This window comes from Micromys minutus, assembly GCF_963924665.1.
Source record: "Micromys minutus genome assembly, chromosome: 7".
NCBI lineage: Eukaryota > Metazoa > Chordata > Mammalia > Rodentia > Muridae > Micromys > Micromys minutus.
In genome coordinates this window covers 47,929,591-47,943,821 of record NC_137976.1, presented here as the reverse complement: position 1 = coordinate 47,943,821, position 14,231 = coordinate 47,929,591, and the positions used below count along the sequence as shown (strand labels likewise).

At 37.7% G+C, this 14,231-nt stretch overlaps 1 protein-coding gene across 1 annotated transcript in view; it reads right to left on the bottom strand.

Moving 5' to 3' along the window:
- The window catches only part of CD96 (CD96 molecule), a gene marked incomplete at both ends in the record, with an annotated part of 83,703 nt that overhangs the window by 13,828 nt on the left and 55,644 nt on the right, over positions 1-14,231 (bottom strand). The window contains 1 exon segment of the mRNA XM_080919500.1: positions 1,203-1,271. Within this exon segment, the coding sequence (XP_080775626.1) occupies positions 1,203-1,271 (69 nt within the window).

The window sequence follows — 14,231 nt, the reverse complement described above, 5'->3', positions numbered from 1 at the left end:
CAGGGACCACACCCTTAAAGAAAATCAAGTCTCCCCAGCAGCCAGCAATAGCTGTCAATAGCTCCTCAGCTAGGCATGGGAGTTCATTCTTTTTCACTTTAATTACTGATATCCATTTCCCGACTAGCTTGCACTTTCTACACATGCACTATGAACACTCTGTAATATATTCCCTTGGTTTTTGGCTCTATCACCTTTCCTCTGTTTTGTTCCCTTTCTCCTTCCTATTCCCTTTAGGAGGCAGGCAGTACATTAAGTCTTAATAACTATCCATGCAGCAGATGCCCTTGAACAAGCTGCATGGCTACTTCTCGAAGTTCTTATCCTGGTTCTTTCACTCCCCAAATGCTGCAAATACAGGTGTGCAGCATCGCACCTACCTTAGACCCCTCAATCTCAAGACAATTTCCGAGATACCATGGCAGTCCCTGCTACCCATATGTAACTCTTCCCATGTCTGTGTATTGAGTTTTGTTTTTTGTATTATCAGTTAGCATATATCTGTCTCTCCTCACAAGGAGTTTGGAGCTTAGATATGCCATGTCCATAAATGTACTCTAATCATCTCCCATTTAAATATGGTAGATGGTTTATAAATGTTCAACATTATGGTCATGAACACAGGGCATAGTGGTTGCTGAATACATGTGCTGGGTGAATGAATGGAAGAACCACGGTAGTACTCAACAGTTCTTGGCATCTGTCCCACAGGAGGGCTGGGAACAGGTGACATCTTTAGTAGTCACGATGGAATTGCTGGCTGAAAGACAAAATTATTTTTAGAATCCACCTTTTTTCTTATAAAGCTCTAATTTAGCTCTGCTTTGATGTACTGTTTTCAATGTGTGACTTTGGGAATGTGGGAATATCTTCTGCTCAGATCTAGTAGTTCTGAGATTGATGCTCTGGGTTTCCTGTTTATGATGTGTTTCCTTTTTCTATCCCTGTAACTCACTTACTTATATTGTCTTAAAATCCCTTGACAAACAAAAAAGTATAATATAACACATGCTATCAACCTTTACTACAAGGACTACAGTGATCATCTTATCCATCCAGAGCCACTACAGCGAAACTCAAAGTCAAAATATCAGCATCAATTGAAAAACGTAGCCTTTTCACAAACCTTAATATTTTAGAGACAGTAGTAAGACATATGAGCTTTTTAAATGATGCATAAGAGAAAGATTTACTATACTCACTTTGAGGAGTTGTGTCTGGTGTCAGCACATTTTTATCTACAATTGCCATTGAAAATGTAGCCAGATATTCTATTTTAAGAACAAATTTTTGAGGGTGCTATAAATATTTATTGCCACATGTTTAATGATGACACTAAACTTAACAATATCATCCTTTGAAGGAATCCAGGTAGACACATAATCTAATGACCTCATTTTATATGGGAAGAAAAAAATCACACAAGAGTATATGCTTATGGTTATATAACCTATATTCACTTTCTTTGCTATTAAGACAGTTTTGTTAAATTCAGAGCTGTTATATTAAATCTTTAAAACATATATTGATTTGGTATTTACTTTGTACCAAAAATTATTCTAGATCCAAAGGTAGCAGTAACTAGGTACAACTAACTATGGTCTCATATTTATTTTGATTCTTAACTTATAATAAATTTTCATATGAATATATTTTCACATACTATGGTTATGTATTTATTTCATTTCTTAGCTTACAATGGATTTTCATACAAATATATCTGACATATTAACTATGGTTTCATATTTAATTTTATTCTTAGCTTACAAAGTCATCTTTATCTTCACCCCATACCCTTTTTCTTCCCTTTTGTCTCTCCTGCCACAAAATAAAGTGTGTTTTGAATTCACTTAAAAAGTGAATGCTTCTCTAAAGAGGAGGCTAGACAGGTGAAGGAGGAAAAACTACCGAGCCACACTCTAGTGAAACCACATCTGCCTCTCCTTGAGAGTTGAGCTTTTAATATGTTTTTGTTGTGTTTATTTACTCTTTGTTCCTAAACACACCTAAGGTGGCTTACATAAATATGCAGCCAAGGAAATAAAACATCGAATAACGGGAAATAAGGCCCAGAAGAGTTGCGTTCTGTTGAAACCAGAATAGGGATAGGACACAGCATGTGTTACTTAGTATTTTGTTCTCTTAGCAAATAGAATCTCACATTTGGCCTGAAATTTCTAGAGCAAATGTTAGAAAAGAAACAATGTATGTTATTTGGTTGATGTGTACTATAACATAAACTAAGTCAATTTTATAAATTATTCTTTTTATCGTAATTGACAAGAAAGATTTCCCAAGTTTTCAAAAGAGGAATGCTGTGTGAATTGTACAATGTCCTTACAACATCCATGCAATGTAGTAGCAGTGATTCCTCATGTTCATAAAAGTAGAGAACAGTGTCCCAGCTTCCCAAGTGCCTCAATTTAATACATATACATATACAGACATAGATACAGATACAGATACATCATATACACATGCACATACAGTATATATTAGCACACTGTAGATATCTTCAGACGCACCAGAAGAGGGCTTTTGATCTTATTACAGATGATTATGTACCACCATGTGGTTGTTGGGTTTTGAATCAGAACCTTTGGAAGAACAGTCAGTGCTCTTAACCTCTCCAGTCCCTACCTCATTTTTTTTTTTTTTTCAGAAACAAATTTTAACCACTGAGCCATCTCTCAAGTCCCAGAAAACTTCTCAATTAGGGAACATGAGTAGTGAAACATTTGGGAAAATTTGTACAGAAAATGAATGGTGCATGTTTTGTATATCTACAAGAGGTTCATATGCAGAGATATCTACAGTGTTTCTGCCATGTGGCCTGCTAGTGAAGTCCAATGAGATATGATGTCATGTATCACTGCATACCAGCTGTCAACTACAGGGGATTGTCTAGGAGACATTTTATGCTACTTAGAAACTTGAATAGGCAGCAGCATTGAAAGGGAAGACCTAGGGTTGGGAAGGACTCCAGGTCAGTCATGTGTACTGCCTTACGCTTATGCTTCCAAACTCATTCAGAATCTGGGCCACTCATCATCTACTCACACGTGAAACTATGGCATTGGTTAAGGACTTAGAACTTGTGAGCCCCAAGAAATAAAAGGATCAGTGAAACCTGGTCCTTATCTCCAGGGCATGCAAGGTGGTTTCAGGTTTATTGGTATTCTGCTGACCACTTTCAGGTCTATTGATCTTTTGTTTTTCTTCTTGGCCCATACAATTTTGCATAGGTTATGCAAATTTACCATTTGTAAATTATATACAACCATTATATGATCATTTACTATCAGCCATTATTAATCATATAGAAGTAGAGCTGAATCTGTTTGGGAAAATAATTGATTTTTAAATAACTTCAATTTATTCTCTTCCTGCCAGTTTATACCATGGCTCAGGATTAAGGTTTGTTTCTCTTCTGGGACTACATCTTAACAGTCATAGTCTACCCACTGCAAGTGCTCTGTTCAGCAATTATTTGAGAGCTTGTGTCCTTCTGTCAGTGAAATTGCAATTTGGATAATTACTCATCTGTGTCCTACATTCATGGAGGAGACATAAAAAATTGGAGCAGACATGGATGAGCTTGATAATTAACTGAGAAATCCAAATATGGCAACACATAAACCTATGTTCTCAGACCAGAAATATCATAGGATAATTGGACCAAAGAAGGACAAGTGAAATCTCCCCCTCCTCCCCAGTGGCTTAGTAAAGCTTGTGGCAACTGCCTGTCCCAGGGCTGGGTGCTTCCTACTCCACAGGAGCGCTTTGTCTTTCCTGTGTATGTAGCAGATGGTCTGGAGACCATCTTCATATGGTATATCCTCAATGTCAACAGCAACAGGAGAGCACAGCTCAAACCCAGGCTACTGGTGATATCCACATTGTCTCTTCCTCAAAGCTTTGAGTTTGTATTGCCTTGTAAAAGTTGGGTGGGTAGGTGGGAGAGCATCCTCATAGAGGAACGGGGGAGGGAGAAGAAAGATGGGGGCTTGTGGAGGGGAAATTTGGAAGAGGATAACATTTAAAATATGAATAAATAAAATAACCAATTTTTAAAAAGTCATTTTGTCCTGAAACCCAACCTGGAGATTTTGTAACTGTAAGAGATGGTGTCTGATAATAGGACCACTGCATTCATGAACCTTCAACAGTTGTGGTTGACTGCACAGACCAAGGCATTCAGCATCTGTACACGGAGAAAGGAAGGCCTCATAGGCCTTCACTTCTAGCTGAGGTTGACAGTTGATCTCTTATCGAGAATGGAAAGTTGGTTTTCTTTAAAGGTGTGGCCCTTGGTAGGTTGACCAGGTTTCAGTGGGTGGCCAGATACCTATGAATACAGTGAAATCACTTGGCTAATTAAAAAAAAAAAAAGAGGACACAGAAGAGTTTGGAAAGGTTGGGCATTGAAGAGTTTATGAGGGAGTTAGGGGAGCAGTAAAGGATGAATATGATTAAAATTCATTGTATGTACGTATGTATATATATATAATTATCAAAATTTAAAAATGTTACAGTTTTAAAAATCAATCAGGTCTGACGATCTCTTTATAAGCATGGAATTATTTATTTATTTACTTTCCATCTCAATATCAGCCCAAAAGCAATTTTCTTTTCATTTCTTGAAAAATTCACAACAGTCCTATTTCTAAGTATTCGAATGGGGCACTTTACCACGGTCTTTTCTGGTTCTAGCCTAAGATTGCCTCAGCACAAACCTCTTGATTTTCAGTGATTGATTTTATGTTATGAAATATACCCTATAGGCAAAAAAGTATAACAGCCCAAATAATCACTACGTTTCCTGGCTGCTTAGTTTTCCTTCAATGTAAAGACTTACTGTTATTAAATTTTGCAATTGTTCAGACATACATCATCCTGATTGTTGTTTTCAGTAAAACAAAACAAAACAAGCAGTCACTTCATCCAATTTGTTTTGTTTGTACTAGGTCAGAACCTTCCGTGAGGTTAGATGAGGTTGAAAGCCTTTCAGTCCATTTTGTTTTAACTCTTTAAATATGTCTCACTAAAAAGGAACAATTACTCTTTCATAGTTTCTGTAGACTATACTGTATACTATATACAGTGGTCTGGATTGAATAGAAGAAACAGAAATATATTCTATAAGAGTTAATTCTGGTGTCATTTGGCGTTTTGTCAGCTGCTTCTTAGCCCACCTCCTTGTCCATCTTTCTAGGCACTGACCACCTGCCTCCTGGAGAAAGGGAAGAAGGCTAACATGTCAGATGCTTCATAGTTCACTAACTTTTTGACAATTCTGAAATATACCTCCTGCCTAAATGTCCTTGAAGTGGCAGTGGTCATTTTACTCTTTATATCCTGAGTTGCTTGACTCATATTAGAGCTAGCCTATGCAAGGACCCTTCTTATTTGATCTTTTTTCTAAGTTGTGTTCTTCAAACCAGAGACCTAAGCCAAGAACAAAGATTGGAAGGATGCTGGAGGCAGACCAGAGCATGACATAGCTGTTTCCGCGACTTCACCTTACATAGACATAAAGCACAGAGCCAGTACATATCCACTCTTGTAGCTGAGGCAGACCCATACTTGCAGTAGGGAGAGAAGAAAAATTCTGGACTAAATTAACTTTCTCAGGTTTTGACACTCCATTTGACAAGGCTTTTAAATTATTGACATAAGTCTGTTCTAGTGTCTGAAAAGGACCAGACGACATTTATTATATAAAAACCAGCCCCCCAAAGCCAAGTAATTTGTCTGAAATTTCTTCCAGAGGACAAGAAACTACTCAACAGAGCTCATTTGAGCAGAAAATGATGGAGAAAATAATTTTCTTTCCTACTCAGTCCATCTTATGTAATCAACCAAATGCAAGAATAAAAGTGATTTGCAAGTTCAGTTAGAACAATGGGGTTTGTCAAGCTCACTTATCCCAGACTTTCCTTATGTTACTGTATACCGGCTGAAAATTATATTATTTTTTATATTACAGTGTTTTCATTTGGCATTCTACTTCCTTATGAGAGCATCTACTGGAGGAACTTGAACCATCCTACTTTATTTCCTGTGCAAAGGGAAATTACTTTCCATCAGCATCCCTGCAGAACATTAAATGCAGAAGGGAGATGGTAGACCTGTACTTACGAGTATCTGGGCCATACAGATACATTCAAATGAGCCTTATCCATCCTAGTGGGCAGCATTTGGTGGAAACTGACCTACAGACAATGTAAAGAAGACATGTGAGAAGATGTCCTAAAATCATCAAAAGACTTGTCACAAGGGAGGTGGCTTGCCTAACAGATGTTAAATAAAGGGCTAAGGGGACCATATACCCCAATATTATTGATCTGAAAGGGGTTTGCAATCAACTCAATGAAGATTATAGCAGTTAAGGCAGAGTTCTCCACATATGCTGTATGGTTGTAGACAAGATAAGTGTTAATCATCGTAAAAGTTGGTCGCCTGGGGCTGGCAAGATGGTTCAGTCAGTAAAAGTGTCATTGTACAGACCAGGTGACCTGAGTTCAATACCTGGGACCTAGAGTAAAAGAAGAGAATCAACGTTCAGAACCTATCCTGTTCTTTGAGACACCCTATTAGCCCAGAATTTTCCAGAAATAAAAGAAAGAACTGATTTCCTTTCTTCCCTTCCTCCTTTCCTCCCTCCCTCCCTTCCTCCCCATTCTCCTCCTCCTCCTCTTCCTTCTTCTTCCCTCCCTCCTTCCCTCCCTCCCACTTCTCCTCCTCCTCCTTCTAGTTCTCCCTCCCTCCCTTTCTCACCTCCTCCCCCCTCTTTTTTTTTCTTCTTTGCTTTTGGTATAAATGCTATAGAGTCATACCTACAACAATGATTGTATTAAGACATTTGTAGGAAGAGGCAAAGAATGAAAGGGAGCTCTTTCCTCTGACATGTTACCAACAAAGGAAACCTGAGTTTCAGCTTTGGAGAATAAATTTCTCAGGAACGATGGGTCTACAGAAAAAAAAAAAAAACGATTAATGGAGGTTTGTTGTGTGACCTCCGCACAGCAGCAACAGCAACTTCAAATGAGCATGGGTTTATCCACCACAAAAGACACTGGCTGAGCAAAAGTCTGAACTAACAGAGGCAGCAGGCCTCAGAATCTGACTGTCTAGGCTATGTTCCTGCTCTCCAACTTTCTGCATGATGTTGGTTTTGCTATATAACCACTTTGTGCCTCACTATTCTTTCCTGTAAAGTGGGGGTAATAGAATTTCATGTTTGTGCTTCTGAGAAGGTGAGGTGAAGCAATGAATTTATAATTTAGAATATTCCCAGACATGTTAAAGAACTCAACCAATATCAGTGCCACTGTGTAGCTTTCTGACACTGCCATGACAGTGGGAAAATGGTTTGATAATTGCTATAACCTTATGTGACAGTTGCCTAAAAGCCTTTACTTAAGCCCATAGTTAGTCAGAATATCCTGGTGCATCTTTTGTCATGGAACTCTCCATCTCTACAAATGCCTCACTGAGACTATCATCAATTTAGGTCACTTTAAATCAGCATCTGCAGGTCAATCTTCGGTATGCCTGTTCTTGCAGCTACCATTCTCTACACACATATCTTCCTCTTTGTTTTCCTTACACACAGTAACTATTGGCATTTAGCTGTCTAAGTCTGCAGCCCATTGGTTTACTTCATTTCCTGCTTCTTTTCTGTATGTGGTAAATTTATTTCCATCTGTGCTTAAGATGACAGTTGAGGTCTTTGAACCAGATTAATTTCAATGTGTAGTTTTAAAATAAATAACAGACTTTTCAACAGTAAATTTAAGTGATTACTTTGAAGGATGATAATTATTCTGAAGACCTATTTTACATTTTCCTTTTCATTGAGCCTATCCTTCCCTTTAGACTCTGTGTGCAGACTTCCTCAGCCCCATTTCCTTACTCAGCAAAGTACTCTGAGTACTGCTGTCCTAGTTGTCTGGAGTGGTGGTACTGATGATGCTGGAGGAATGAAATCCATATGTTGACCAAGAATTCTACCTTTAAGCCATACCCAAGCCCTCTGTTCCATATTTGTTTTCCACATCTATGTATGTATGATGATAGCAGAAACTAATAGAATTGTAATCACACAGAAATCACCAGCATCTTCTACTACCTTTCAACCATCTGTGGAGCTGCCTTGCTTTAGGACCCAGTGTCCTGACTTGATGTTGCTCTTTTATGATACTTCCTTCTGATATCATCCAATAATGCATCTACCAGGTCTGTTCTACATCCACTTATGACATGTTTATTTGTAAGTTTCCAGTTTTGTTGTACTCCCCGAGTACCTATTTCTTTGCTCTTTGCCTCCCACACATGATCATCCATTTTCTAAAGACTGGTTGTTGCCACAGGAGGAACAGGCCAAGGGCTTGTGTCAGAGCAGACCTGGTATTTAACTCAAAGTGTTCAGAGTAGGAAAGAAGACTGCGAGGATCAGATAAGTTACTAGTGGAGAAATAACATTAAAATCAATGTCACTGGGTCAAAGGGTCAGGTGTAGACATAAAAACAGTAGGCAGAGCCAGAGAGCCTATGGCCTAATGGGCAGAGAGATGGGAATCAAGGAAAGACTTATGCTTACAACTTATAACTATATGCTTTGTACAATAGAGGCATTGTCTAGTTTGTTCATCACTGTAATATGGCACCTTAAACATCCCCCATTATATTGTAGGCAGGCAATACTGTTTGTAGAAAGAATAAATGTCTTGAGTGATTGCCACAAAGACTGCAGTTGGGGCTCAGCAATGTTAACTGGTTATCATGGAGTTGAAGGAGTCTGCCCTGGGTAGCTCTTGAGGTTTATTTGAACTACAAATTTTTTCTGGAAGTAAAGAGCATTGCATCTTTGACACCCTACATTTGTTTTAAAAATTGCTTTTTGCTGGATACAAGAGTAAGGCATGTATGCTTGCAGGCAGACATGAAGCTTTGTAATGCTGATTGAACTTCATAGCTCCTCACATCTTAGAGTTTAGAGTGACCCATAGCCTTCTGAAGTTGATTTCTGTGTCGTGCTCTGACTGGATTCCTTTCTTGCAAAGTTCTTCCAAGGTGGCTCCTATGAGATTGTAACTCAACAATCATGAGTCTTTTACAATGACCTTCTATGCTGCTAAGATTAAATGGGGATTTCTCCATAGTAATTCAATGACTGGATTGAGCAAAGATATTTAATTAAGGTATGTTTAATAGCTATTGATTTAACATGGTCTCCTTAGCATATAACAATCTGGCAGAAAATTGTTTCAAACATAATTGGTACTGTCCACCTTGATGAGCTCTCAATCAGATTTTAGAAAGCAAAAATATCCATTCTAATTACACGCGAGTCTCATTCAGACTTAGCTTTGTTAGCATTTTGAGCTACACACTGCTTTGTGATGAGAACTATGCTATCCTGTGTTATACCGTAAAGAGAAGCCTTCATCTCTGATCACTGGATGCTGGTGGCATCTTCCCACCTCACTGGGTCAACATCGAATTTGTCTGGACACTACCAGATGCCCTGTCATTGTGGGGAGAACAAATTATTAAACTCTGATCTAAGGAAGTTCTCAGGCCCATGAAATGATGCTTTACTTAAAGGAGGGCTTGGATTCTCCATAAGCTTCTCAACTATATCCCCTTACTTGATGACACCCCCCAACACTACATACAAATAAGTTTAACTGTGACTTCTCTATTAAATTTGAAGCTGTACTTTATCTGTTTTACATTTCTTTACAAATAGAAGAGTAGTATTTGGTCAAACTTTGCACTTAACATGTTGGCTCACTCCACAAACAAGTCAACTAAGACCAATTCTTGTCAGGCTATAAATGCCAAGAGAGTATTTTTTTCTATTTTTTTTATTGTTGCTTTCTGAGCATCAGGAAGAACACTTGATGCTAGTAATAACTGCTGAATGCACTGTTACTTTTCTGTTTACAATGTACTTCAAATTAAAATACAATTACATTCTTTTAAAAAAGCTGTTTACAAAAGACCCACTCCGTTTTCTAAAATTTTATTAGAGTGATTAAGTTGGACTCAATACTTCCTTTAGTATGTATTTTCTACTCTACTTACTTGCTTCTTTAATGTATGGTGCTGTCTCCTTGATCAACTTCATCTACTGATACTTTCTCAAGTGATTCCAAACATAACTGCTCATGCCATTTTCTCTAAAAAAAATTTCAAGGTCTTCGTCTAGTTAAATAAATATGGTACACATAAGATTACCCCCCCCCCACTTCTCTCATGTCTTCTCCCATGACACACAGAAGCCATTGATTACTAAAAGCATGACACTTTCTGACATATCTGGACATTTCCATTCCGCAGAGTATGGTCTTTTCACTTCCCTGCTTTGAATTATTATGGTTCTATATGCATGCCATCTCTTTTATGAAGGCTTCAAACTTTCTGGAGGCAGAATTAAATTGGCATTATTTTTAACACCATAGGATTATATATATATATATATATATATATATATATATATATATATATACTATTATATTTATAGTATTACAGTTATTAAATGACATGTCAAAGTAAAATATTCTACAACTTGTTTGTTTGTTGAGTTACTCAATGAATATTTATGACCACCTATACATACTACCTGTGTGTTATTGTATGTGTTAGAAGACAAGAACAAGTATATTTTGGGCTCTTGGAGCATTTATACTGGTTGGGAAGAAGTGTTATTGAATGCAGTAAGAATCAGATCCAGAGTCAGCAGACTGGCATAAGTACAGCCTCTGTTACCAGTAGGTGTTGATCATGTTCACTCTCAGTGTCTCATGTCCTGGACAAAAGAGAAGGAAGGGTATTTACTTTTTCCACTATGTCTAGTGATACAGCCTAGTGACTTGTATTTGTTCATAATTCCTACTCTGTGCTTCAACAGATGGAGTCTCAGCCTTTTCCCCTGAGAACATACTTGTTTCTAACTAGTTGAATAAGGTAGAGGGGACATGCAATCACATGTAGGAAGAATATGACATTAAAAGGTACATTTGGTAGCCATTGTTTCTTGGAGCATTTTGTCAAGGGGAAGCAAGGAGCTACTGGAAGCAGTCCTAGTGAGAGGCCCATGCGGTGAGCCCGAGGAGTCCTGTTTGGAACCCTGTTTGAGTTCCGATGTACGTCGTTTTGCCCAGCCAAGTTTTCAGATGACTGAAGCTCAGGGCAAAGACTCACCACACTGAAAGTCTTAAGTTGCTCCTGGATTCCCGGCTCCAGAAACCATTTGAGATGTGTTATAATTTATTAAATATCAGAGTAATTTTTCACATAGCAATCCAAAAAAATACATAGGATACAGCAGAGGTTTAAGATATTTATCATTATCATAGTATTATGATTACTGCTATTATTGAATCTGCTGATACTTGACGAGTGAACATGTCTCAGTCTGTTGGAATTTACTGGTGCAACAATGGCCATTGAAAATGGTAGCTTCTAAACAAAGGAGAAGGATGAGGACAGGGAGGACGAGCAGGGAGGAATGGCATTATGAACAAGAACAAGTTCACTGTGTGTGAAGATTCTTATGGGTGAGTTGCAGGCATTTCTCACTTGCCACCTGCTTCTCACTTTCTGCAAGGTCGGTGTATGTGACACTGGCTGTAGGCAAAATGCAAAATGCTATCAGCTAAAGCAATTGTTCATTCCAGCGGCCGGCTTTCATTTTACTCCATTTCAGCTCTCATTTCCAGACAAAATGGATAGTTTTAATTAAATATAAAATAAAAGTCACACCTCTGCTCTACATATAATTTAGTTTTTTAAATCAGAGAAGGTCACCATGGATCTCTGTAATGTGCAATGGACACGGACATGGGGATTATGATTTGTTTGTCTCAATGCCTACCTCTGAGGTTCCCTGCCATTTATGACTTTAGCATAGCAACGCTGACCAACAGCTCCCACTGTTAATGATGCGTGGATGGGTGGGCTGAATTCATAGCACTCACTAGCCATCTTGGTGAATTAATTTGAGGTCCGAAAATTTTAACATAAAATGCCCTGTCTTAGGCTCATGCTATCCTGATTTGCAACTGTTTTATTTTACTCCCCAGTGAGAGTACAGCTGTGGAAGATTGTCAAAGTATTAACTATTTAATAATGAATATAAAATCTAAATTCCTCACCAAATATTTCCTGACCTGAATTTTCCCACAGCTTCAAGTGTTAACTCTTGAAAACTTTGAGAACAATTACTTTATTTCAAATACCATAGCAAGGAAGAGCATAAATGATACAGATCTGCTAGCTTTACTCACCTGATCAATTAAAGTATTGATAGGTAATATAAATTAAAGCAGTCTGAAACATTCTTACTTGTTGGAGATGCTTTCGAATCTGGAAAAGGTTGTGCCCCCAGGGTAGAACCTGTCACATTGGGTAGACATTTCACTGGGGGCAGTCACAGAATCGGAAAGTGTAAGGCAGTTATTTACAATGGATAAAATATTGTAAAAAATAATTAGCTCTAAAACGTTTTAATTTTTCATTATTTAGTAAATCAGAACTGAGAATTTGCTATGGACCGGGCAGTGAGACATACTGGTGAGTGGGAAAGGCATTAAAATATTTATTCATTGGTAAGTTTGCATGTGTAGAGGATGAAAAGAATTTTCCACCCACTGAACCATCTCTCCTATCCCCGAGGGATATTTATTTAAATTACAAGTATAAGTAGAATTTTTTGACTTTAGATATATGTAAATTAAATGCAGTTTTTTTTTTTTTTTTTTGTTTCTGGATAAATTTTGTGACTTATCTAGACACATTACTGCTTAGGAAAATCATTAGATTGATAAATGATCATACTACTGTTGCTCCACTTCTAGTATTCTTCTGATCTCTTCTAATGACATCACAGTTTGGTGTCATGTCACTCTCCCAACTTTATGTCTTGGTGTTATCACGTTTCCATCTTCCATGAACTGCACATTCTATCGATAAGGCAGATGTTTCAGCCCAAGCCTAGTGGACTCACGCAGACGTCTTAGTCATTGTGCTGTTTCCTGACATCTTCTCACTTTCAAGTTTCCTCATATAAACCTTTTTAAAATTGTGGAGTTCTGAGGGGTGCTCGTGATATACCCCTGTGCCTTAATGCTAGTGCTAGCGAGGATCTTGCCACTATATTCCATGGGTCATGATTCTCCAGTGAAGCAATAGGTTTGTCCCTTGCTGTATTTGCAGATGTTGATAAATGGAAGTAATGTAGAAAGATCAACCTTATGTGTCTATCTGATTGATTTTAGATAATAATCATCATTTTATAATATAGTAAGCTGAGAAGATGTAGTGTAGAGCTGCAAAATAAATGACTACATGGCTTTCTCTGTGGAGTGCTTCTACAGAGCTTGTAAGCCAATGGCTACACTTAAACCCCACCCATGCCCATGCTTATGAATAAAGTCCTTTTGGTTATAGTCATATTACTTTGCCTATATGCTATCTATTACAGCTTCTGTGCTATAGTCCTTAGTTGATAATTATGACAGACAATATTATCGATAAAAAGTAAATCATTTACTGTCTCACCCTTTACAGATGAAGAGCTAATTTCTAGAATTAAAGGTATTGGTTATGTTCAGTCCCAAATTTCTACAGTGTAAGGCATTCATATTTCACTGATAGACATTTTTTGTTTGGCTCAGAATTCTGTATGTAAGACACAAATGTCTTTGGAAGCTTAGAGGGTCAGCCTCTTAGTTCATTTTGGAGACTTTTATTACATACTGATTTTTTTTTGTGTACTGAGAAGAGTTATTTGTCTACATTTAGATTCCACATGGATTTCTTTATCTATCTATCTCTCTGTCAATCTATTAATCAATCAATCAATCAATCAATCTATCTATCTATAATATAATATACTGTTTAGGAATAATTCTGTTTAGAGTCGTTTTGGTCATGGCTTCGGATCTGCCAAAGCTCTTGGCAAATCTATATGCAACACGGTGAACTTTATGTTGCTTTGCAACTGCAGCCTTTGTCATGTGCTTTCTTCTATGAAAGAGCTGCACTTATTCTTTGGGAAGCTAGGGAAAGTTGAGTAAGACTGTTTTCATATAAACCCATCATAATTTCTGAAGAAATGCCCCATAATTCACAGTGAGTTCTTTTTCCTGTTTAAATATATGCACACAGCTTGAGTTACAGGAGATCCTGGTTTTGATTCAGCATGGAATGGAGTCTGC